This window comes from Varanus komodoensis, unplaced genomic scaffold (assembly GCF_004798865.1).
Source record: "Varanus komodoensis strain SLA01 unplaced genomic scaffold, ASM479886v1 scaffold5, whole genome shotgun sequence".
NCBI lineage: Eukaryota > Metazoa > Chordata > Lepidosauria > Squamata > Varanidae > Varanus > Varanus komodoensis.
The window spans coordinates 29,568,076-29,595,342 of record NW_025336087.1 but is presented as its reverse complement, the minus strand read 5'-3'; the positions used below and the strand labels follow the sequence as shown (position 1 = coordinate 29,595,342).

General features: G+C 39.8%; 1 protein-coding gene across 1 annotated transcript in view; it reads left to right on the top strand.

Moving 5' to 3' along the window:
• Positions 1-27,267, top strand: part of EPB41L4A (erythrocyte membrane protein band 4.1 like 4A) — a 109,008-nt gene that overhangs the window by 74,440 nt on the left and 7,301 nt on the right. Inside the window, exons 12-18 of the mRNA XM_044446297.1 lie at positions 1,887-1,964; positions 5,609-5,730; positions 14,606-14,696; positions 18,659-18,742; positions 20,591-20,704; positions 21,892-21,969; positions 23,915-24,034. Coding sequence (XP_044302232.1) covers positions 1,887-1,964; positions 5,609-5,730; positions 14,606-14,696; positions 18,659-18,742; positions 20,591-20,704; positions 21,892-21,969; positions 23,915-24,034 — 687 coding nt within the window. The remainder of the gene's footprint in view (positions 1-1,886; positions 1,965-5,608; positions 5,731-14,605; positions 14,697-18,658; positions 18,743-20,590; positions 20,705-21,891; positions 21,970-23,914; positions 24,035-27,267) is intronic.

Sequence of the window (27,267 nt, the reverse complement as noted above, 5' to 3'; positions counted from 1 at the left end):
GTGAGCCAGTGTGGTGTAGTGGTTAAGAGTGGTTAAGCATATGGGACTGGGACTTAGATGATCCGGGTTCTAGTCCCCGCTCAGCCATGGAGCCAACTGGGTGACTTTGGGCCAGTCACAGACTCTCAGCCCAACCTACCTCACAGGGTGGTAGTTGTTGGGATAAGATGGAGGAGGAGAATGATGTAAGCTGCTTTGAGCCCTTTGTAGGAAAAAGACAAGATATAAATCGAATAAATAAGTGTAAAATAAATTTTATTTATTTATTTAAAGCATTTCTATTCTGCCTTTTACTGAAGTCTCAGTGTAATGACCCTGGCTTGGATTCAAAGGTGCTTCTCCATTCACATAATGGAGGGACAGAGGAGAATATGTCAGTGGGACTCCTCATCCATTGCAGATTTTATTTTGAGCTTTATGGGAGACAGCCATCATGCTCTGTGGTGGTGAACCTATTCTGGGGGTGGAGTTTGCACAAAGTGATCACCAGTCTTCCCTGTAAGGTAGCAGTTTCTACCAGTGCTCCTCCCTGTGTGTTTACAGCATTCTGGGCAATATCCCAAATCACTGCAAGGGTCCCCCAGGAGCAGATTTTCCAAGCAGCAGAAGAAAAGGGGAGGTGGAAAACCCGTTTTGTGAATGTGAACTGTCCGCATATGGAAGGAAAGTTCAGATAAAAGTGCAGTATCTGTTTTTATAAAACAAACAAAATGGGTTAATGCAGTGGAACATACCAGAAGTGAGCAACCTGGTGCTCTCCTAATGTTTGGACTACAACTCCCATTGGCTCCAACAAGCATGAGGACTGGTTAGGGATTATGGGAATTTTTGTTCAGACATCTAACATTGTTCTTTATTTTGCTGTCCCTGCTGTTGTAGGGATTATTAATTGTGAACTAAAGCTTCACTTCTTCAGACCTAATTGACATTTTAGGAATATGGTTCTGAAGCTCTACGTGTCAACATTCTTGAGACAGTTTTAGTGGGCAGCATCTAGACATAGAATCCTGATCATAGTTACTTGTCCTGTTGATTTCCATAGTTCTTCATCATCTCGTGTGTCACACATATGGGGCTTGATTTCAATAGAACCTATACATAATATTTATGGAATTGCAGTTTGTATGGACACGGTTCAGGTAAATGTTTTTAAAAAATCAGGATGACTATAATTTGGGACTCCTGCAAATCAGTTCACGAAACTCTGAACTTCTTTGGCTGAATTCTGCCTCATATATGTAGAGGTACTGCTTTGCAAGCTTTCAACCATCAGATCTCATACTTTATATTAACATTTATGTTGCATCACCATGTAACTTATCATTAAACTGCTTTATGCAAGGTGTTTAGCATTCCAGAAAATACCCTATGAAATAATTTGAATCAGAATCTTGTCGTGCCCAGGCCTAGACAGAGTTAGTTGTGCTTGCATTCACTTGCAATGAATGGCTAATTAATAAGTTAGTTTTGATAAATGGAAGCATGCCTGTTTTTCCCCTATACTGGGGTAAGAGGAAAATGGATATCTAGCCACTGGATTTCTCACAGCATGCCATGGCAAACTGAGCTCCTGTAGGCACCATGCAAAAATGGTACCCAGGGATGCCCAGCTTGACACAACAGACCCTGCTGACAAATTAAGGCTTGTTTGACTGCCCTGGCATATAAACAGGCCCAGCAGCTTTTCTCCTTTAAATTGCATTATTCTGTTTATGTCCACTGAACCTTTAGTATTACAAAATGGCTTGCAAAAGAGATTTGGACTAAGTACGGAAAGTAGTGATAATCTGGAAAAAATCTAAATTCCTTACTATTCTGTGCGTAGCTTCATAGGGGCAAAAGTATCATGTGTAACTATGGAATCATTTTATTTTTAATTGAAAAAGAATGCCAGAAAATGAGTCTAATTCTCTATCAAGAAAACTTGGCAAACTTGGATCTCTTGGCTATAAGCATCGGTTTAGGTAAGACAATCTTCAATCTTATTATCATGACTTCATACCTTTATTTCAAGATATATTTATATGTTTGCTTGTATGATCATAGAATCTGTAACTTAAGGTTCTATGATTGTAACATTGTGTTCTTCATTTTTTCTGGGTCATATAGTATAGGCATACTTAAACAAAGAATTTCCTTAACTCATCTCTTCTTCCCTTCCCATAGTGAAATTACATATGCAAAATGGAAGCTGGAATGTGGTTTAGAGTGATTGTAAGCTTTTCCACATGAAACATTTATGTGATGTTCCACTTGTGATTCCTTACATTTGTTTATTGGCCCTTCAGACAACATCTTGACTTCCCAATGTTTTTTCAGAGATTTTCCTGAGATTTTTTGGAAGGGGAAAATGGTTCTTTTTCCTCTTGTGCATTTGAACTACTGCAGGAAAGGGAAAGGTCTTTGTGTAGAGCTTGTATCTCAGTTCTCTAATGAAACCAAAAGCAGATACAGGGGATAACAGCCTCTTATAGAAAAGTGCTGTGTCTAAATGCCTTAAGGTTTTTATCTACATATGGTGGTACCTCGGCTCACAAACTTAATCTGTTCCAGGACTCTGGTTGTGAGCCAAGTCTAATTTCCCCAGAAGGTTCAATGTAAATAAGGTTAACCCCTTCCATAAATATTTTTTTTTAACCACAGAAATTTGATGCAAAGTGACAAAGAACAACAAAGATTGCGGCCATCTCCCCCTACCTACCCCGAGCATGAGCACGGCCATCTCCCCACCCCCCCAGCACAACCGAGATCACACCCGTCATCCCTGCACGAGTGCGACCATGATCGTGGCCATAGACGGGCAATCATGGGCGTGCTGGGGGGCAGAGATGGGTGCGATTGCGATTATCACCCGATGCAGAGTTTGAGGTATAGACTAGTAGTGCTTACTTAAAGCTGAAATTTTTGAAGCTCCCAGAAAGAAACATGCTAAAATCAATGCCAGCAAGCACTGGGCTAATGAGATACAAGTTCTCTGTGGTGGCGCCCCACCTATGGAATGCGCTCCCCAGAGAGGTCCGCCTGGCACTGTCGTTATTAGTTTTTCGACACCAGACTAAGACCTTTTTATTTAAAACTTATTTTAATTGTTAACTTATGTATTTATAGGATTTTAAATTTTTAAGCTGAGATGTTACCGGGCTTTTTAATCTTTAATTGTATTAATTGTTATTTGTATGTTTTAATTATGCTGTGAGCCGCCCCGAGGCTTTGTTGCAATGCGGGCAGCATAGAAATGTTTTAAATAAATTAATTAATTAAAAAAAAGTTGTAGTGGCCAGTCTCCCTTAACATATCCTCCATATTGCTAACAGTACCTTAGCCCTCATCTGCAGCATTAGTGCAACCCACAGATTTTCTAAGAAAAGGGGCCTAAAGTTAGGGATACCTACTATGGGGCAGCCTAGATTGAAAGACTATGGATTATCTGAGTGGCAAGAATCATGTTGAGGAGGAAAGTTCCAAGGACTAACCATTGATAAAAGGGGATCAGCATGGACACAGAACACCAGAATTTTGCCCAAGAAGTGGAGCATTGCTAAGTAGGACTTACTTATTGCTCTCTTCCACCTGGGGCAGAGCTGTGCATCAAAAAGACACACTATAGTCCATTGCAGGACTGCAGTCAGTTAAGACCAAGCCACCCAACATCAGAAGTGTAGGACAGGTCTTGTACTAATTATATGTGTTTCCCAGCATAGGGCTTTCATTTTCTCATTGAATAAATGTAAGGTATTCATTTATATGGGAGAAAGAGAAGGAGTTCACTTAGCAAGTTCATTCACTATGCAGAATTGACCAGGGAATCATCTTTTGTCTATTTGCAGTACATAATTTATCTGATTAAATGAAATGTTTCTTTTTATAGCTGTTAGAAAAAATCATAAAATGAAACTTTAAGGCACAGTCCTATGCATGTTTAGATTGAAAAAAGCCCTAAAAAATTCCTGCCATTCTGGCTTTGGCAGAGTGGGAGTTGTAGGAGTTTTTTTCTGTTGAAACTTGCATAGGATCATACCTTAAAATATTTCTGTTTCTTGCTTAGAAACAAGTCCTTGGGTTGCTAAGAAAGTTTTAATGGGGTGAGAGGTGGCAAGTCTAGTTCATGTTTTCTAGATAACTAGCATATCAACATAAAACATGGTATGTATGAAACTAAATCTTTGTTAGGTTCTTGCTTCCACAACTAACTGAAGGTACGCACATAGACTTGTTGAAGCACACATGTGCCTAAGGAAATGTTCAGAAGCATAGCAAAAACTAAACTTAGTTTCTTGGCTCCTCATTGGCAATTTGTTGGTAAAACAGAACCTGTCCCTGCAGAGACTGTTCATATGGGTCTCTTAGTAATTATAGTTTGTTTGTTATTTTACATACAATATAATTACTCTTCAGTCATTAGACAAATCCACCTGGATGTTTTTCAGTCATTCAGTTGCAGATGTTTTGGCAACTGGGAATTATTGCTAGAAAAGAGTTGTATTTTACATCATGAATAGTTGTTCAAGAACAAAGCTTGGCAAACCTACAAGTTTTGTTTTTGTTAAAACTGCAATAGTGTTATCAGATCTTATTGAGTAACAACAGGAAAAAGATTGTGAAATGGCTCTAGTTTTAAAATGCTTTGTTTAATAGTATTCACAAAACATACTGCCTGATGTTTAATTCCTGAAATTCTAGTTTATGCTGAATCCATGTTTTCTTACGTTAAGGCATCTAAATCAGCTTGTGAAACTGTTCTGGTAGTATGTGTCCATTATGTTGGATTTTGTATTACTATTTTGGTGGTAATTAAAAGCTATATTAATTACAACATGTTAAAATAGATATCTCTTCCACTTTCTATTCTTAGCAATACTTGATATGGACACATTTGAGAGCAAAACATTTTACATAAGCTCTTTTGAGGGGACTGGTTTATTGAGCAGCACACGCACAGAGGTGTGCTGGCTCAAGGCATCTGGGTTGCCAGAGTACTATTTTCTGTGGATATTGAATTTTCCTAGTGCTTGAATACATTGTCACTGGGAATTTGCAGTTATTTCCCTAGCTACCAGGCTACTGTGAAATAGGATGCTGTGATTGCATGAACATTGCAGTTGCTATTGGATAATGCCCTTGTCACCACTGATAAGTGGTGAGTCTTCCAAGACTCTTCCATTCCTGTATCATTTTAAAAGTCTTTTAAAATTTTAAAAATTCTACATGAAACACCAGACTTAAATGGTCTAGCAAGGAATATACAGTACTGAGAGTTATTTTTTAAAAGAACTACAAAATGGAATATTGCTACTGCAGATGTACAATACAAGCTGGAAAGTGTGGAGGAGTTTGATTTGATACAGACAAATACTTTTGTTAAACTGGGAAATGCGTGAGAGGGTATAGGAAGTGATTATATTATGGGGACTATAAACCATATTTTTCCTTTTATTGTCTAACTATAAAAAAGCTTGCTGAAATCTTTGTAATGCTCAGGGATAAGCTGAGCTTTGAATTAAGCTAAAATAATTGTTTGTATTCTTCTAAAACATGGATATTTATTTATATATTTTAGTTTTCCTTCACAGTTTTTCATTTACTCATTACATTTCATTGCATTCTCTAGTGGGAGGACAGCTTTTCAAATGAACAGAGATCTTTCTGTCCAGCTTCCTCGACCTGACCAAACAGTTGAAAGAAGTCGTAGCAAAACATATCCAAAAAGAGCATCAAAACCACAACAGATTGGTAAGCCATACCAAAACTGAACAGTTACTGTTTATACTGGAATATAAGCAAAAGTGAATTCCTTAGATAAATAAACCTAACATTTAAGACAATCAAGTACAATTGATTGATTAATTTTAAACTCCATCCTAATTCTTCTCTTTTTCCCTAGGAAGTACTTTGTATTTTTTTCTAACTTCATGAAACATTAAGGACCAAACTACACGTTGCATTAATTGTTTGGTTAAAAAAGCGTGTTTAAAGTGGCTGTCTTTATTTTGGAGAAAAAGCAACCATTGTGTACCAATCAGGCATTCACTCCCATAACTGTCTCCTACTTGCCCCCAGCACCTTCAGGGTCAAATAGCAGCCCAGTGATTTCCAGCAGACAACTGGTGTAAGCCTCATGGCTTCCTTTAAAAAAATTAAAAGCAGCAAGGGTAAATATGCTTGCTTGTGGGTTGTCACATGCAAACTGGCTGTAACTTAACCAAAATTCCTTTAACTTAGGAGCACTAAATGCTTTTTAAATTTCCACCCTTTTAAAGCATCTGTCTAACGTCAATGCTAATAATTGCCATACATATTTGGACAGTCATGTAAGGAGCAGAGCAATACCCTGATGAATTTTTAACAACCAGGTAGAGAAATTTGGACAGGAATTTTGACGTGTTCTCCACATGGGTTTTCTCAAGAGACAGCTTATTAGAGCAAGGACTGTAAGAACAGAAGAACCAGGTATCTGTGTGCCCTAAGAAGCTTTAACGCTCTTTACAGTCTCAGCATGACAACTCTTCATGGTAACTTGCCATAGTCAGTTGTTGTGTCATCCAAATGAAGATTGTTTCTGCAGGGTGGCTTTTTTTTCATCAACAAGCCATGCTGAAAATCCAGTATTTTTGTTTTGTTTTTGATTTTGGTCCCATGCAATTCTACACATAATATACTGCCATAAGGATGCACTTGCAAAAGATTGAATGAAAGCAATTACAAACGCAAACTCATAATTTTCTGGAGCTGAAAAAGAAATATGAGCCCACTCAAGCATTTTTGATGCTCTATAAAAATGATAACAGCTAAAGAAAAGGGGTTGTAATTAGAGTGGGAAGGGGGAGAAAAGGTGACTTCATCTTCAAAGGACTCTGAAGTGTTAGCTGGAGGGCCAAGGGGGAAGGTGGGAAAGAATAAGCCATGGTGAGCCTGATCACCTATTGGGCACACTGTGGGTTGTTCTGCAAACAACCCACACTGCATAGCTTATTCTCAGGGTGGTTCAGCATATTATGAAAACCTACCCAGTGCCTCCAGTGGTAGCATTATTTTACCCACAAGATTTGGAAGCATTGGAAGAGGTTGTAGGTTTGCTGTTTAGAAAATGCAAGCAATTTACATGGCATAATTGGGTAAAGATGGTGCTCCTTCCTTATAATTTGTTTTGCATATACCCTTTTCTTTTGGAATTCAGCAGTATAACATTATTAGGCATGCCCACATTTGTGTGTACTTGTGTTTGTTTGTGTATTGTATGGACTGGGGCCACTTCTCCCAAATTACAGCATTTTCTGGTAGAGGTTTCAGAGTCTGAATTTGAACTGGAAGAGGAGGAAGGGTCAGAATGTTTAGCTGAATTGCCGAGGTCAGTGAGCTGCAAAATAAGCCAAAAGGCTTGTGAGAACTGGATTGCCTCTGCCTTGGTGGGGAGACATAGTGGTGTGCCTTCTTCAGCCCAGTTGTTCATCATCAAGACAAATGATTGAATCAATTAATTGGTTACACGCAATGTGAACCTCCCTGAGGGTAGAGACAAAATCCATTTAAGTGGGAGATGGAGGAGGGGAAATCAGTTTCGAATCATCTTTTGTGATTGCTGACCAATCAACTATTTCTGTAATATAGGTTACTGCTGCTGTACAGCCAATTCTTAGAGGACCTCTGGAAAAAGAGACCTAATTTTGATGGGAATTCATTGCACCTTGAGCCTGATTGAGAATTGTTAAAATTTGTTAGCTGGTGTAATTCATTTGATACATGCAATGGTTTAGCGATCATTTTGTCCCCGTTATGGTCTCATGACATCAAGGGAATGTTATAATTTATATAAATGCAAATATAGGTGTGACAGCCACAATGGCATAAAATGTTCAATATTGCTGTACCCCTCAGCCTCCCTTTGTAAGAGGAAATAGGGCCACACCTATTTCCTGCATTGCATACAATTGGATCTTTGTTGTCTTGCCTCCTAATGGGCACATCTCCTTGGTAATTACATGCTAGCTCTTTTGTACCAGATACATGAATAATTAATAAAATTAAGAAATTATTTTACTGAACCTTTGAATTTTATACAAATGGAACAATGTGATAGCTTGCTTTGGATTTACCTTGCAGAGTTTATGCATTGTCCAGCTCTTAGAAAAAGGCAAGGCATGCATCAGCATGTTTAATCATAACATAAATGCTCTTTGGCAGATTATTCTAACATTTATATCATTTTCCTTACAGGTAGTGGCTTCTTTATTCTTTCAGTGTTTAAAATGAGTTATGATCTCTCAAATCTTCTCCTGTTTCTCAGTATAGGCAATATACAAATCAGCAAATTAATTCTATTCCTCTTTTTTGTTTTACATTCTTCATGTCATTTAGAATGTCATATTTAACAAGCTCTGTTGATTATTATGCTTATTATTCAAGCTACATTTGAACAAGGGTGGTTGGAGCAGAGTGCTTAGTTCAGCCTAGTTCATGGACAGGCAACTTGAGATAAGATGTTGTTGCTCCCTTGTCAGTCATCAACTTCCCTCATCTGTTACCATAGGCTATGCTGGCTGGGGATGATGGAAATGATAGGCTAAAAGATTTGAAGGGCCAGAATTTGCCCACCCTGTTGAGCTTGCCATTTGATCCATATTGTGAGTTGAGAAAAATATGAACCTGCAGCTGACTCCTGTCAGCAGCAGCAGCAGTAGGCAGCCTATGGCACGCTAAATGTTATTGGATTGCAACGCCCGTCATCTGTGATCATTGGCCATGTCAACTGGAGCTCATGGTAGTTGGAATCTTACGCCATCTGAAAGGATGCAGGTTGCCTGTCTTTGCTTTACAGAATCCCTTTTAAGTTTTTCTTTAAAAGAAAATGAGCCTGTGATATTCAAGGGCTTCTCCAGCTACAGGACATAATTTGTCTAAACATGTTTCAGCAACACAGCTTCCACCTGGCACCACCACTTTGTTTCAGCAAGTCAAATGATACCTGTTTAAACAAACTTCAGTATATTCCCTGTTCTGTTATGTAATGGAAGAATTGGTGGTAATGGTAGATGGTGCCCCTTGAGGCAGGAAGAACAGTGTGGGTGGGGGGGGGGAATGCCTTGAGGGTGATAGCAGTAGTAAACAAGAAGGTTGGAGGGCCACACAGAAAGAGCTTGGGGGCAACAAGTTGGGACCCCTGCTCTAGCATCTGTGTGAATGATAATTTCAGGAATCGATAAGCTGAAGAAAAAGCAGATGAAAGTTCATATTGGAAACTCTGTCTTTAACTTAAAAGTTTGCTTCCTAAGTAAATTCCTCTTCCAAATCAGAGCCGGTGTGGTATAGTGGTCAAGAGAACAGGACTGGGATTCAAGCAATCTGGGTCCTAGTCCTTGCTCGGTCATGGAGCCAGCTGGGCCAGTCACAGACTCTCAGCCCAACCAGCCTCACAAGGTTGTTGTTGTGGGATTAAGATTGAGAGCAGGAGGAGGAAAATTATGTAAACTACTTTAAATTATTTACAATTAAAAAAAAGGTGGGATATGCATCTAATAATTAAATACCAGTAGAAAAAGAACTGGCACAATTGAGTGGATAGCACCATGCCTCAGGGTCTTGCCAATAGTAATAGCACAATAAAACAGCCAGGTAAATCCAGATGCAGGCACGGGTGCTTCACAAATTCAGGCATTGAGTGGAAATAACACATTCTCAGTGTGGATGGTTTTCCAGACCTCTAAATGCAGCATTTTCCTTTCAGAGCATGGTGAAGCCAATAGCTTCAGCTGCATCTGCTCTGGTTTTGTATGAGATCGGGTAGATGGAGAACGCTTTGGGAAGAGAGCTCTGGAAAAAGTTTTGTGCATGCCTGCATGGAACCAACTTATTAAAAGTATTAAACCAAAATTTGTTTGGTTCTCCACATGTGAATCCTTTTACTTCTAACATACCTGAGTAATAAATGCACAATTACCAAAGCAGGAGGGGACCACAGCCAATGATATCCCTTCCTCATTAAAATTTTCTCTTAAAACCACTACAAGAAATGGCAAAGCCAACCCCCCCTCCTTTTTTTTTTCTTTGCAGCCATGTGTAAATTACTCCAAACACTAGTGGAAATAAGGAACGGATGGTGAGGAATCCGTGAATGAGTTCTGGAAGGGCTCTAGTTTCTTCACAGTGAAATATAGTTTGTTACAAACACATTTGAATTGTGCTTTTCAGTTGAGAAATAGGAGAACCAGTACTGCATCATATGTGGATTGGGGTAGGCAAGGTTTTAAATCCCAAGACCACTTTTACAATTCTTTCAGTCCCATAGGGAAATTGGTAATTTGTGAATGAGGGATTCTTCCTCTCCTTGCCCCCCTAACCTGGATTTTCTTTATTTCTCCCTACTCTGCCAGGATTCACTCTCTTCCAGCCCTCCCTTACCTAGAGTGTCTCTATCTCTCCCCCCCCCCACACACACACACTTAGAAATGCTCCTTTTTTACCCACCCTCAGCTTGACGTTTATCTCTTTTCATGTTCCTGCATACATCTTCCTCACATCCCCCCCCCACACACACACACGCTTAGTTCTGAACGGCAATTTCTTCACTCGTTCCTCTGCACCATTGCAGACCTAAGGTGTATGGAAGGAAAACCCTTAAATTTAAAGAAACCCCAGTCTAAGTAAGAGAAAGTTACAATCCAAACAGACCTTTATTAATGTCACAATATTATAGGGAGGAGTCATTGACCAGCTCATCAGCATCACAGAGTGCCAGCATAGCTAGCAGGGAGCAACTCCCCTTCTGTTAAAAGCACAACTTTTTAAAGGTTGCATTAGTTACATCTAGTCTGTTCTTGGAACACAAAACAGGAAAGAAGGAATTTGATACTACAGACAGTATCACAAACAGACTTTTACAGTATCTTATGTCTGAGTATTTCAAAATACTAACTGTAATGGCAAAAAAGTTTTTTCCAGAAATTTAATCTTTCAAGTTCATTGGGAGATCTTTGGCCTTGGTTATACTTTGCTTCATAGGCTGCATAGCTTTGGCTAACCTTTAAGCTAATTTTCTTGCACAGGAGGAAGTGGGAAGCTGGCGGATTGAGACCCGACCTATTGACTTTCTGCTTCTTTCTTAGGCCTATGGCAATGCAGAGGTGAAATAGGTGGGAAGAGGAGAGCGGGGAATCACATTTAAGGCCTGGACAACATGTGCTTGGGGCCACATAAGGGGGAAAGGCAAAGGGGTCTCAGTGGGCTCCTGTTAGGTGCTGTGTTGGTGACCTCTGGTGTTGATGTTCAGAGCTCCCTTTTCATTTTAATATCAACAGGCTCATACTCATGGTTAGTAATATTTTATGAAAGTTTCTGATTGTATTCAACTGTAAAAATTAACCTGTTTCGCAAAATGAGCCATTCTCCCCCTTTCTTTACTCCAGTGCAACTGCTAGGAGGAAATTGGAAGTCTCTGTGTTTGATTAGCATGTAGTTTAGCATGTCATCTGAACTGTAAACTGATTCTTAACTATGGTTAGTTGAAATAAGTCTGCTTAATAAACCATGCAGTTTCTTCTTACAAACCATCAGTAAGATTAAACACCATGTGTCTGCTTTTAACTGCACATGCTGCAATTCATCAAAAATGGAACCCAAAGCTTCCAGTGTTTTGCCTGAGACTGAACTAAAGGCATGGGTGAGGGAGTGCGCAAGCCTGAGACTTGCTGTAGCTTGTTCTTATGAGGAAAAACTATGGTTTGCTACTACAACCAGCTACTGCACTAGCTGCTTCCTTGTTGCACGAACAACTTGGCAGATTATGTCAGTTTTAGAAAATAGCAAAATCCTATGTTAAATTGGCAATGTGATTGTAATGCCTTGTGTTTATTTTATACCTATGTATTCAGAATACACTGATTTTATTATGCTAGATGACAGTATGCTTTCCATCTGGTTATTGCATCTGATGTATAATGAAACACTCAAACATAAAAATAACTTGATCCACAAAGCTTATTCAAAGATTTGTGCATCATAATTGTAGGTTACTTGCATGATACTTTCATGAGAGATCCAGTGTGGTGTAGTGGTTAAGAGCATGGGACTGGGACTCAGGCGATCTGGGTTCTAGTCCCCACTCAGCCATGGAGCCAAATGGGTGACTTTGGGCCAGTCACAGACTCTCAGCCCAACCTACCTCACAGGGTGGTAGTTGTGGGGGTAAGATGGAGGAGGAGGGAAATTATGTAAGCCACTTTGAATTCACTGTAAGAAGAAAAGTGGGATGTAAATATTTATGAGCAAGGTATAGAAAAATTCCATCTTAAGATCATAACACAGCTTAGTAAGTCTCTGTAGGTACTCGTACCTTTAAGCAGCAGTGACTGGCAGTTCCAGTGTCAATAGGTTCATGTAGCCATGCCAGATTGCAGTCCAGTTTTTGAAGGAGCTATTTATACTGCTTGGGGATAGAGTTCAGCACTATGGATAGCTCTTTAAAAGCTCAGACTGAAACCCAGAGTAGATACACTGCCCCACTGAAAATGGGGGTACCAGCCACCCAGCAAGCAAACCAGTCATTCTTTTCTTTGACCCAGTCTGCACATAACTACTGACTATGATTTAAACAATCCATATTTCATTGGGTCTGCAACGAAATAAGTAAACATATTGCCTCCAATATGTTTGCCTCCTCCTTCCACTTTGTATCTGTTTTGCTATGTAACCCACACAGTATGTCGTAATGTATTAACTTAGCACTCTGGTTTGTTTATTTGATTGATTGATTGATTGATTTATATCCTGCCTTTTTCCTACAAAGCACTCAAGGCAGCTTACATCTCCTCCATCTTATCCCCACAACAACCCTGTGAGGTAGGTTGGGCTGAGAGTCTGTGACTGGCCCAAAGTCACTCAGTGGGCTCCATGGCTGAGCAGGGACTAGAACCCAGATCGTCTGAGTCCCAGTCCCATGTTCTTAACCACTACACCACAATGGCTCTCCAGCTATTCCTTCTTGTTGAGGAAGAAACAAACACAGAGTTTTAACCTGACAACTAACTCTGGGTTGTTTTGCCCCAGCAATATAAATGTTTAGCTTTGCACACCATGACAGACTACTGGAAAGGGAAAGCAACCCCAGAGTAAGGGTGGCAAGCAAGCAGCAGGACACATGCTTGCTACCACACAGCCCCAAATTAATTAACCCATAGTTGATCACTGCATGAAATTAGGCCTTTTCTTCCCAATCCCACCCAGTTTTCTGTTGTTCTCCCCCCACAACTGATTCATTGTTCTATAACTACTGACAATGCTCACTTATGATCTGGGTTGTTTTAAAAGAACAAAGCAAAACAAACCACCTTCCTTAGGCTTTTAGACCTCTCCCTGCTCTAAAGGCTCCATTTCTGTTGACATACATCGCCTGATTTTGCTTTTAGAATGAGTTGTTTCAGACTGTTGGATGTAGTAATTAGTTACCCTCATGCCAAGGTTGCTTGCAAGATAAATACTTTATCTGCAGTTTGTATCTTCCTATCCATTCTTTGGAAAGTTACGTGGATAAGAAATTAACATATATTTTTTCACATGCATCCCTCCATGAGATTTCTCAAAAATATCACTCCAAAAATGACTGTTATGTCAGAAGAAATCCTAAACCTTTTTCTTAATGATTCAGGGTAATATAAGGTACTTAAGAGAGTCTGTCTTTCATGAAAGAGTATGTCTCAGGCTACAATAGCAGCTTTGCTAATGTAGCTTTCACCATGTTTCATATTGTGATGTTATAAACTATTTCATGCAGCATCCCACAATGAAGTAACTACATTACTACATGCTAAGTTTTAAGGAGTAATTGACATAATTATGCACATATCTTTTATCTGCATAGTGCTTATAATTCAACCCTCAAAGGCTTTTTAAAATATCTGCTTCACAATCCTCACCTATTTAAGTGATTATAATGCTGGCTTAGACTTCTAAACAGGCCCTTGGTGTGTTTTCCTCCTCTCATCTTCAGTTGATTTCCCATAGCTGTGATGCTGATGACTTGTCCTCCCTCCCTGTTAGGTAGCTTAATAAATTATTCTGCAGAATTTTCATAATTAGGGCTTGATTTATAAATACTGCTTCTCACTTAAAGGGGGTAATATCATGACTCCTGTTTGAACAAAGCTTCCGTGAGAATTACACCCATAGCTTTGTGGAAATGTTTATATTACCTAAAAAAACACAACTTATTTCTCTTTTCAATTACTGTGTAATTGAAGAATTACATAGTAGAGAAAGATGCCAATAAGAAATTGGTCTGAGGCTTATTTTCATTTCTTGAAACATCAGGTTTTTTTTTTCTTGTAGGTTGGCTGTATTTATTTATTATATGCCATCTTGTTCCCATTGTGGAACTCAAGGTGGCTACATGTGGTTTCCAGGTGGTCTCCCTTCCAAGCTCAGGCCATCTATAGACCTGTTTACCTTCAACATAGTGGATGCCTTCTTTGCGTACCATGTTTTCAGAACATTAAATAACAAATCTGCCACACATTCATCTTCATAAATTGAAGATACAGTAAAATATCTGCATATTTGATATGCTCCAAAATGCAAGAAAGCTATTAAATTTTTACAAAAAGATTTTTCTTTCTTTCAGGATCTCATTCTACAAACCAGGTTAATGCACATAGAGAAACTGGAGAAAATGAAGGAACTACCAAAATTATTGCTCCCTCACCAATGAAAAGGTAATGATAAAAGAGCTAGAAAAAATACCTGTGACAAGACTAAAGGGTGATCTCTTTTTAAAACTGGAAATTGAATCTAGGCTGGTACTGGAAATTGAATCTAGGCTGTCAGCCTTCATCAAAAATCTATTTTAGCTATAGAGTTGCTGGGTATTCATCACCAAATAATTAATCTCAGTTCTACTTGTGCAAAGTATTGTCACAGAGTTGATGCAAGCATTTTCCTCTTAATGGTACATTGTACTTCCCTTTATTAATGCAGCCACATTTTGCATAGTCCTTTCTCTGTCAATTCAAATAACTCTTGAGATCTGGGGCTCTGTATCCTGCAGAATATCATGTGTGCTTTTCAGCATGATGCACAGTATCAGCTCAAGAACCAGAAAGAATTACTTGTAGTGTGACTTCTCTGAGCACTCCAAGAACCAGTTGCAGTCGCACATCTGAAACAATTCAGTGGTTGCTCTTCTTTAAATCCTTTCTTTACTCCTGCTTCTGTACAGGGAAGAAAGATCACTGTCTGAATCCTGGACATCTGTATGATACTGTTGTTGTTGTTATTAATGGTTTCCATTGTGGTAGGCAAAGAATGGCAAGTACAGAAAGCAGCAAAATTGTAAGCTTCCAAAGGCAGCAGTTATTCTAAGAAACCTGTGGCAAACCAGAGAGCATCCTGCCTTATTCAGAGGCAGGATGCTCAGATAAGAGACTTGCAGCCTTGAGCAAGTTCCAGGACTAGGCCAAGATACATTGCTGCATGAGATGGAGGAACAACAAATGCCACGCCATTCCCTGCATATCCAGCAAATTGTACCCCACAGTACTCAGATTCAATTATTTTGATGTGTGAGGTAGAAAGTGCTCTTCCCCTCAGCCGCCACTCATAATGCAACGATAATGCATCAACTAACTAAAAACTTGGTGTCCCTTCATGGGTGAGGCAGCTGCCTCACTCTGCTTATTGGTAAGGCTGGCCATTTGACCAGGTATGAACCTGCCATTGAAGCTTGTAATGCTACCTGTGCAGTGCCTCTGGGTAGACACGACTGGGTAGATGGCAGGTCCTTCAGCAGACGTGCTGCCCTGGTGATGTAAAAGATAAGATGCTGGAGCTTTACTGCTGAGAGTCTCATTTCAGGATCCCTGGTGCTTTGATATTCGCAGCTACAATTGTTAAACAGGTTCAGCCATTCCTTCTAGTTCTGGAAATCACTCTCACAGAACATTTTAAGAGATGTTTCCAAGGAACCCTTTCAAGTTTAATCATCAAAGCTTAACCTTTTGTTAATTGCTAAGAAAAATGACTCATTGACTGTCTCTATACAATATAAATTAAAGGCTCAAAATCACCCATGAAATTCCTATTCAAACCTTTTTTCAAAAATCTGAAATTGTTTATCCCCTTCTCAAGCATTCTGCTGCAAATAATCATAAGAAGTGGGGCATTACTGTGATTAGCATTATGCTGTGAAATGTGTGTCTCCTCTAAACAACAAACGGTTTAGGAATCTACTGCACACAGTTCAGCACCCAAGATTAGTTTGTTCTCTCTTGTAAAGCCTCACTGGATGCAGAAACACTGATTGCATGCACACATGCATGCATGGAATGTCTTTAAACATTAACAGTATTCTGCATATCAGTGTACAGAAATAAGTCCATATTTTTAAACCAAATTCAGTTTAGTAGTAAGGTGACAACTGGAATTTTAATTGCGTTTTCACATACTTTGTAGTGTTGGTGATAGGTATTTGTGGGTTTTCCATCATGTGAAAATGATGCAAAATTAAGTTTCTCAGTGTGAAGTCTGAGTTTTAAACTTTTAGCTGGTTCACATGACACAGGTGGAAAAAACTATTGTTTCAACTTAGTCATTGTGGGTTATTCAAGGGTTAAAAAACACTCAAATAACCCTACGACTAATAAATGCATAGATTCATAGAATAGTAGAGTTGGAAGGGGCCTAGAAAGCCATCAAGGCCAACCCCCTGCTTAATGCAGGACTCCAAGTTAAAGCACCCCTCTCAGATGGCTATCCAGCTGCATCTTGAATGTCTCTGATGTGGGAGAGCCTGCAGCCTTGCTAGGTAATTGATTCCACTGTCATATTGCTCCAAAGTGGGGCAAAAAGCAAACTGGAGTTGTGCCAAATACCAGGTCAAAACTCTTACTGCTAGTAAATAAGCCTTAGGAGAAGTATTTCAGCCACTTAGAATGGGAAAAATACTGCACAGAAGCTGGCAAATCACTAAGCAGTTGGTTATTTAGAGGAAAGGTGGTACAGCTATTTGGAGAATCCTCAGAGCACTAGATTTGGCCCATGGCCCTAATATTCTGGATCCCTGTTCTTGAGAAACATCCTGTGGAATAGGCAAACTTGTTTGGTGGTGCAGATACTTGGGCAGTTCCTAGACAATCACACAGACAGAATTTGATTATCCTCCTGGCTAAGATTATTCTCTGACTTGGCAGCTGTTATTATAGCCAGACCTGATAAGGAGTCTGAGGTCTGCCTGAGTGGCTTTTACCTGTAAGGATAAGCTGGCTATTTCAGCCTTCTTTTTACAGGCATGAGTGGCTCACTATAAGAGGCAGCAGAACTCTGTTCAGGAAATCCAGTTTGTATTTCTGAGTGCTTCTGACAATGGGCTGAATTAGTTAATATTTAACTGGCTCATTGCAGAGAAAGGATGGAAAAATCTGCTCTCTTTGCCAACCCAGTACACCACACCACTGCCAACTCCAAGCATGAATGTGGCAGAGAAGACATTTATGCGGACAGGGTCTGCAGCTTGGGAGTGCTCCTCGACCCGGAGCTGTTGTTGGACACTCAAGTGACGGCGGTGGCGAGGAGCGCTTTCCATCAGCTTCAGCTAATCCATCAGCTGTGTCCCTACCTGGAGGACAACTGCCTAGCAACAGTGACGCATGCATTGGTTACTTCCCGGTTGGATTTCTGTAACATGCTCTACGTGGGGCTGCCCTTGAAGACAGTCCGGATACTTCAGATGGTGCAAAATAGAGCAGCCAGGTTGCTGACGGGGACTGGGCGTTATTCTCATATAACCCCAGTCCTCTACCAGCTTCACTGGCTTCCCATCGAAGTCCGGGCTCAATTCAAGGTGTTGGTAATCACCTATAAAGCCCTTAATGGCTTGGGACCTGGATACCTAAAGGAACACCTGCATCCATATTTGCCCTCCCACCCCTTGAGATCGGCAGCAGAGGCTCTCCTCCAGGAGCCCTTTGTGAGAGACATCAGGAAGCAAAGCACCCAGAGGAGGGCTTTCTCTGCGGTGGCACCCCATCTGTGGAATGCGCTCCCCAGAGAGGTCCGCCTGGCGCCATCGTTATTTGTTTTTCGGTGCCAGGCTAAGACCTTTTTATTCAAACAATATTTTAACAATGTTTAATATTTATAGGTTTTAATTGTGCAGCCAGGGTGTTTCCGGGTTTTAATTGTATTGTATTATATTTATTTATCCTCAGCCGTCCTGAGGATATATAGCAAGGGGACGGCATACAAAAATTTTAAATAAATAAATATAAATAAATATGTGTAACTTATCTATATAAAAGTGTTAGCACACAGGCCGAAATCACACTGTCAGTTTCTTGGAGAGCAGGATCTTGTGGTAATCAATACTATGCTTTTGGCTTGCATGCAGAGATGGTGTGGGTTTTTTCCTGTTCCCATGTAAATGTATGGGATTGGTGGAGGCAGAGCTACTGTGTCTGGAGAACAGGGTAGTCTGAGCACTGCTCCATGAGGTGGGTGGATGGGAGTGGTCAGAATGTGCTCCAATCTGGACCAATAACTTCTTTCCCATTTTTGGGAAAAATGTGACACTGTGAAAAGCAAATCCCTTCGAATTTCTAGTGAGTGGAATGTGAAAATACTTACATGTTCATTTGTTAGCAAAAAGTTGATATAATAAAAATATTTTTTCTGTGCTTAATAGTTTTAAGAAATTAAGAAATGAGAGCAGTCCAGAAACCCAAAGAAGTAAAACCAATGCACCATGGGAAGAAAATGGCCCACAAAGGTAAACAACACTGAAAACATGATCAAATCATCCACCTTTGCTAAGCAAAGAATGCACATTTTTGATTTCTCTAGATTTTGATCTCCTGACATAGACGACCTCTGTTTTCAAGCTTATTAAATCTGGATGTTGATAATAGGTCAGACACTGGAGGCCAGAACCAGTTTCAATTAATGGTAGGGCTGCCTTCCCTTTGCAGAAAGGGTGTGTGTGGTTTTTTATGCTTGTGGAGAGTCAGGCCATCCTTGGGGGCTTCACTTGTCAGGCACTGATATATGGGGAGCTGGACTGGGTTTATTACAGTCTCGCAATCTCAGTTGTCAACTGTGAGTAGCTCCTCTTCTTTACTTTATTGTAGCTGCCTCAGTAAATAGAGAGGGAAAGAGTATTGGGGGTTGGGGGATAATGGAAAAGGAGAGAAACAAGACAAGCCTTTCCCTCACCTGTGTGTATGTATCTGTTGTGGGGAGGAGAGCAGAGGACAGTATCCAAGGCTGGCTCCATGCAACTCGAACTAACAGCTTCTGAAATAAGCAGAATCAAGTATTTCTCCTGACTTCCAGAACAAGGATGATCAGCAGAGTCAGCAGAAAGGGGCTCCGTTGACTCCCCCTTACTGGGAAGTGGGTGTTTCTGTGGCTGTTAGAAGAACCTCTTGTTGCTGTAGTCTAGCAGCAGTTCCTCCCTGCACAATGGACTCAGCAGAGGCTCAGCAATAATATAGTATATGCATGTGCACATTTTCTGAAGTTTATTTGGTACATTTATATTTTATCCTTTCTCTAAGGAGAGCGAGAAGCACACATGTTCTTCTCCCTCTCCCTCCATTCCCCATGAGGTAGCTTAGAGTGAGAGCTGATGACTGTGAACTGTGTGGCATGTGTCTATTATTTGCATGGTATGTATGAGCAAATGTGAATGTGTATGTGTGAGCAGGTCGTCTGCAATGAATAATGGGGGCACCATCTAGTACATCCCACAACTGTGCTGAATTCAAGTATTTCTGTGCCAAAAAAGCCTATGATATAATTAATCTGATACAGATTAGATGCTAATGTAAAATAAGCGTTTTTGAATATTCATTATATTTTAGAGATTATTTTATAGATCCAGTTCAATTGTTTCAAATTGAAAACTCAGTGATTATTTTTTGGAAGTATTGATTGAGAGCCACAAAACAGAGTACACACATTTAAAAATGTAAACTCAGCAGTAGGAAAATAACTCTCGGGTATCCATTTTCACATATTATTTTATGTCCCCACTTGTTATGCTTTTATGTTAATGAACTGCAAATGTATTAATGAACTCCATAATACCATAATTATTGGGCACTTTCTTAATGTATATTATTGAAAAAACCATGGTGACTAGGGAACATTCATGAATAATAAGTCACTAATTCTGTCCATAATTTGGATCTTTATACCTTATTTTCTTCAGGGAAGGCTGTGGCAGGATCTTATTTTCACTAGTTTTATTAGGAAAGCACATAGTTTATGACTTGGGTCTAGAATTCACAAGGAATTATTTATTGCAAAACTGTACAAGAAATAATGTGCCTTTTCTACCCTATTTTGTGAATTCTTCAAGTGATTACATCACTGGAAATGCCTTTAATGTCCTGCATGCATTCTCCAAAGACTTCTGTGCAATTGTTCTTTGCTTGAAGAGTTCAGTGTAATATTAATTCCCCTAAAGCAATAATAACTTCAATCACAGGTTGACCAGATCTTATCACCTATTTCACTGCCAACAAAGTAATAGTACAAAATAAATGAGATATTTGCAATACCTGCTGTGAAACACTCTTGTCAGTTGAATTCTCTGACTCTTCTTTGACCTTAGTGGACTTTACAATTCTCCCAGTGACCGCAACAAATCACCAAAATTTCCATATTCACGTCGACATCACCCTTCAGGTGGGAGTGAAAATGAACCAGGACAACCACTTAGAAGAAGGTGAGAGCTTGAATGTGAATAATACAAAAGAGATTTACAATGACATATTGCAGGGTGCCCTCAGCTCCTAGCAGGAATGCTCCTGTGCAGAGTTCCCGCTATCTCATTTCATAATGGACAATCAACATTCCAGGCTTTTCTACGCAAGGCATTTATTGTGTGCTCATCATTCCCTGTTCATAGTTGTTTAGGGACTCTTTAACTGATGTTGCAAACTTCAGTTTTGCTTCAATTTCTAGCTAGTATGTTCGTGGAAGATTTTTCAGAGCAGGGAAAATACAGCATATAATTGTGGAAGCAAAAGAAACCACTTTTTTTTTTGCTATACTACAGCATCACCTAGAGCAGGGGTCTCAAACTCAACTTATCTGGGGGCTGCTGGAAGTAGAGTCTGGGTGAGGCTGGGCCACATCAAGTATTCGCCATGGTGGTGGTGGGCCACTCATCCCGCATCGCTCCCGGAGACCGGCCTGGGTGCCGCCGGCGCTTTGAAGGCCGCAGGGCCCCTCCACCGTGCCCTGCCCTGCCCGTCCTGGCGCGCACCTTAGAGGGAACATTGCACCCAGGGTAACGACTCACACAGGTGTGTGTGAGAAAAACATGCGCCACACTATCACTAAACTTTGATATCAAGTGGGGGCCACAAAATATCGTCCCACGGGCCGCATTGGCCCGCGGGCCGTGAGTTTGAGACCCCTGACCTAGAGGTTATGTAGCAAAAAAGGAAATGCTTTTGTTTGGATGTCAGTTTTGTGAAGAAAGTGAAAGTAGATGCAGCCAGTTAATAAATTCCACAAGTAGAAAAGTTGCCCACAGCTACTGAATCCTCATGGGCCATTTAAGGTTTTCTCTCTCCCGTTCCTCCATTACTTTTTGTGCTTTTGCAAACCCTGGGTTCCCCTGAACATATGATTGTTTCCTCCTATTTCGCATTTTGATACATTTTTGTTGGTATACGCTACCTGTTTTGCTTTTAGAAGGAATAATAATAGACATAATATTTTCCAGTTTATGTACCTGTAAAAGGGATTAAAATAGGATAGGGCACAATTCATGACAGTGGCAGTGAAACAACAATAGCAATACTGTTTTATAACAGAATTTCTCATTGTTTTCTATTTTAGGTTTACAGTTCAGTTACAATGAACCATTTTTTGTCAGTATCATTTTCTTTTTCTCCCTTCTAGATCCCGATCCCGTTGTAATACCAGCAGTGGGAGTGAATCAGAAAATTCTAATAGGGAACATCGGAAGAAGAGACATAGGTGATTATGAAATTCTGCAAGTACTGAAAACAGAGTGCATAACTTGTTTAACTTACAGTATACCTACTTTAAGCAGAATTCTGCTTACATGGATTATATTTGCCTACCTCATTAATTTTCATGATTTTTAAAATTTCTGTATTCATAAATTTGGATTTCTCATTCCTGCCATGCCTAAGAAGTAATTGCTTATTTCAGGGCAAAAAATGTGCATATCCTTCCTTACCAATTGCACATGAAGTATTAGAGCAAGAGCACTTGGCATTGGGTGATTTCCCCATAAATCCTTTGTAAAAAAAACAACAACACTCTGTTGTGTAGAAAATTGTAGCATGTTTCAGCTCTAGTGATAACAGGTAAAATAGCAAGAATACCATTGCGTGTGTTCATGCATGTGCGTCATGTGCATGCATGCATAACAGATAATTCAGATCAGCACTGTTCTTGCCTGTTACTTTATTTTCTCCAACATGCCCTGGAGCATTAGGGAGACTGCCTCAACTAGAGATAATTACCTTGATAAAATGACAAATGTCCTTGATGTGACTCAGCAAATGCATTTTACTAAAGCTTTGATTGATGGTCCTGAATAGGTTGAAAAGGATTTTTGCCCAGGTCACATTGGTTCAGTATCCCTAATTGTATAACACATGCTGTTCTACTCAATGCACACGGTGCTGTGGATTCCGTAGACTAATGTGTGTCAGACCTTTAGAAAGGTAGTTCTGTCTTTGGGGAATGGAATAGTTTATCCCCTCCAACTGTATGAGTCAGCAATCCTATGATTCTGTTATCACTGGCTACAGTATAATGTTTATGAATGCATGATCAATATCTCAAAATCTCACCAAAACAAGAGTGAATCTATCCAGTCCCAGATTAAAAAAACAGAGCTGGTGAATAAGAAAATAATATCATGAGCATGACATTTCTCTGGCACATGTCCAATAGAGAACTACTTGCTGAATAAAACTCTAGTGCCCAGGCTTGAGAATCCTGTTTTAATAGCATAGTTGGTATAACCCTAACCTAATTTTCATCCATCCTTATTTTAGTGTAGAAAGGGGGAGGAAACTAAACTTGGGGGGGGGGGGGAGCAGTGGGAATTGGTGTAAGTCAGTGCTCCTAGCTTTGTCTGCTCCCTGTCCCCAGTACAGCCCTTTTTATGCCCTCTGAGGCCCAGTTGCAACTAATAAGCAGCCAGTGGACTCCAAAATAAACCTGGGACTAAAAGCTGGGACTCCAAATAAACCTATGGCCTCCCAGTTGATTTCAGGGGGCCACAGGATTGTGTCCTAACAGATTTTGCAGTAACACAACCTGAAACACTAAAATCCCTAAGAAAATAAGTTCTCCACTTGCACTGAAAAGATATTTTTCAAGCTTCTCTTAGGTGGTCCAAATGTTTTGGGCCTCAGTTCCCATCAGCCCTAACCAGTATGGCTAATAGTCAGGAATGGTTAGGAATTCTGAGCTTCAAGATGTTTTGAAAAGGCTCGACTTGATAGTGCAGCTAAGCCCATGCTTCAATATGACTCAGTGAAATTGATGGTACACAGAAGTCTATAACCTTGGTTGTTTGCTCTCCCATGATGTTAAGAACATAACAAGCACCATGCTGGATCAGACCAGTGGTCCATCTAGTCCAGCATTCTGTTTGCACAGTGGCCAGCAAGCTGCCCACAGAACCACTCAGGCAGGATTTGAGTGCAACACCACACGTTTGCTCCCGCTTGCTCCCCAGCACCTGCTATATACAGGCACACTGTCTCTGTGATTGTTCTTCATCTCCTCGTCTTTATTGGCATGTGTGACAGATGACTAAGTGCACCTTTAAAACTTTTCACAAAGTTGAAGTTTAATATGACTTTTCAGAAGGTGTGGAAAATTCACTAAACTTTGATTCCCTCAGATGTACAGTCATAATATATTGATCTCCCCACAGGTTACGGCAGGAGAATGACATGGTTGATTCAGCTCCTCAGTGGGAAGCCGTGCTGAGGAGGCAAAAGGAGAAAAACCAATCTGAGTCCAACCACCGGCGATCCAGGCACAGATCTCGATCGTACGTTAATCCTGCTAATTTTTTAGAAGACATCTAAAAAGATGACTTCTAGCAATTATGTCCTTGTAGTTCTCCAGTTCTTAGTTAAGCAGATCTGAAAACACTGTAGTACAGCATATCTGGAAGGCAGCATGTTGAGGAAATGCGATCTAAGGGAATGCTAGCATGCTTAAGAAAGATCTCTGAACACTGTTGCCTAGCTTCTGGATGCATTTCCAAAAGAGATTTATTATCTTTTGTGGATATCTGAAATTCCTTAGAGAGTAATCTGTAACACATGGTTTCATATACATTTGCTACTGAATGCTCTATCTGACTAACAATACAGTTTAATGTGGGGGATATGAGAATCAGATCAGAAACTTGGTATTCAGTATATGTACAAAGAAGCCCACTTAATCCAAGAGGGATTCAGAATATCGGATAACTCAACAGATTCAAATTAGTTTGAATTTCTATGAATCCAACCTGTGGCTTTTTCTGAGTAGTACACATTTCATCAATTTTTGTGGATTGGTTTTCACTAGTGCAGGTAAAGAACAAAATGTGATTCCATCAGTGAGCAGATCACGGAAAAAGAGGTGCCTGATACAATGCAGACAGAATGGATTAAAAAAATTTGTACATCCCTACTCACATGCACACATGTGCTCACATATGCACACAAAATCAGAATGTCATAGCATGTGCAATTCTTATCTCTCTTGTATTTATTAAAGGTAAAGAAAGAACATAAGCCAAAGATGATTTCACTTGTATCGGAGGAGTATAATGCTTCTAACAGTCAGAATTTGAAGGTACTAAATCTGACATGTTCAAAGCCAAGTTGCTCTTCCTCAGAGGAAATTAGAAAAAGATTTGTGTCCATTTAATTTTGTTCAATTAATGTGATACTTATTTGAGATAGCAGAGGCTCCCTCTTGTGGACAGTTTGAATATGAGCAATATGGTTTTGCTAGCCACATAATTGACTGCCATGCCTGGCTTTTCTTTTCCTTAAAATTTAACAGAATGCAGTAGAAAGAAAAGGCTACGAGCTGTTACAGTGAATGAAAAGATTTATAGGAAGGAACATAAGAAAAGATCTTGTAGCTGCTGTCCAGGGTCTCAGACAGGGAGGGGAAATTTCCATTCCATAGTACATTAATCATTTTACTGCAAATAGCAGGCATAAAACCTTCTGCATGTAAAATGCACTGCTACTGAGCTGCATCTCTAATATAATCTTCAGTGGAATAGCTGTGTTAGTCCATTGCAGCAAAAAAATAGAAAGTGTTGTGACACCTTAAAGACTATTTTATTCTGATAGAGGCTTTTGTCAGATGCTTTCCTGTGTAAATGTTTAAGATGACATGGCCCCAGTCTTAAATAACTTTACCCTAAATATCTCCCTTTCAAGTAGAACGGTATTGCTTTAGGATGATGATGTATGATACTACGGTAGTTTATGATATTATTCCATAGGAAAGTGATTGTGAAACACTGACTTCATGTAGATTGACATGCATTGGGTTTGATCCAAAGAACTGCATGTTCAGCAGAAATCCATGCTGTATTTGCAGAGTAGTCAGGACTGGGGAGCAGTAGCTTCAAACAGCCTAACCTAATGCATGAGGTGTGAGAATGCATGATGTGCCTGGACAGAAGCCCCTTTATGCTTGTACCCCTCCACTGCAAAACAGCACTACTTAAGATTGTGAGAAAAGCTGTACTGAATCTAGAGCAAAAGCCTAGGTTCAGCATCCTGTTCCTACACTGGCCAAACAGCTGTCTATATAAAGTCCAGAAACAGGATGGTACCTTGCTACCCAAGTGTTTTTTGAGGCAAAGTTAGAGGTAATACAGTATATAGGCTTCATGGCTAGTAGCCATTCAAGGATTTGTGTACTCTGTCTTTGTTGTTGTTGTTAGTCGCGAAGTCGTGTGTGACCCATCGAGTCCCCATGGACAACTCTGTCTTTAAATCTTTTCAGATTGGGGACTATCACTACATCTTGTGGTATTGCATTTCAGCAGCTTGAGTATGCTGTAGTTCACACCAGCATTGTTCACTGCACTATTTTTGAGAACTTTGCTGGGTATGCAGGCTGGGTGCTGGTTTCTTCCCTTTCTCAGCTGTCAATTTGGTATATCAGGTCTATGTGCAGATGCCTGTTTCTGTGTTAAGTGAATCAGATGATTAACACAAAAATGTGTTTCAAATTTTCTGTTTCCCTGCTAAAACAAACATATTTGAAAAAAGAGAGCCACTATCTTTTCAGATAACTTTTCTCAGATTCATTAAAAAGGGTTAGATTAATTTTGTTGGTGCTTGAATTCACCTTGTCGTTGAAATGTAAGTGGTTTAATGAGGATATCCCAGTTCTGCTTGGTGCTTGTATTTTGACTGAGAACTGAAAGACAAAGCTGAATAGAAATTAGCTTTTTTAATGGAAACAGTGAACATAAAAAGTCCACATTCTAGTGCTGTAGGGTTCATTTCTAAGTGTTCAAGTCAAACATCTGTATAGCCAAGGGGCTTTTCAGAATTAAGAATAACCATAAAAATTCCATAGTTAAAAGTTCAAAAGTTTGCCTAGCTGCAAATCAAAGGTTCACATGGAATTATTAATAAGGGTGTGGATGCAAGCATAAAGGTAATACAGACATGAATTAGCATATGGAGCTGATTAAAGTTTGTCTTTAAAAAATTAAAACTGAGAATAAACATGACACACATGCCCATTGCTAATGAAATCCCTGTGTATTGGATTTTCTGTAACATAGCAGGCCAGCGCAGTTTGTGTCTTTCTGCATTCAATTCTATTTGTTATACTTATTTATTTGTTTGTATCTTTTATATTTTTATTATGTATAAATTCAACATTTTTCCTCTTGCAAGGAAATTAAGATCATCTTTTAATTTTTATCCTTTAGACCTGTCAGTAGGTTACATTGAGAGTCAGTGTCTGGCCCAAAACCACCCAGTGTGCTTCAAGACTGAGTGGACCAAACTGAGGTCCATTGAGAACTTGGACCTCAATTTGGTATGCCACATGTTTAACCGTCAGTTTTTGCAGCCTCAAGCAGAGATCAAAAATATATTTATGTAGCCCCTGGAGGGCTTTTGTATTGTGGCTCTAAAGTTGTGCAGCCCTGCTTTAGATTAGAAGGAGACCTCATTAACAGTTATCCTCATTCCAGTGGGATGGCTTAGCTGCAGCTATACCACCATTCGCCCATTTGCAGCTTAA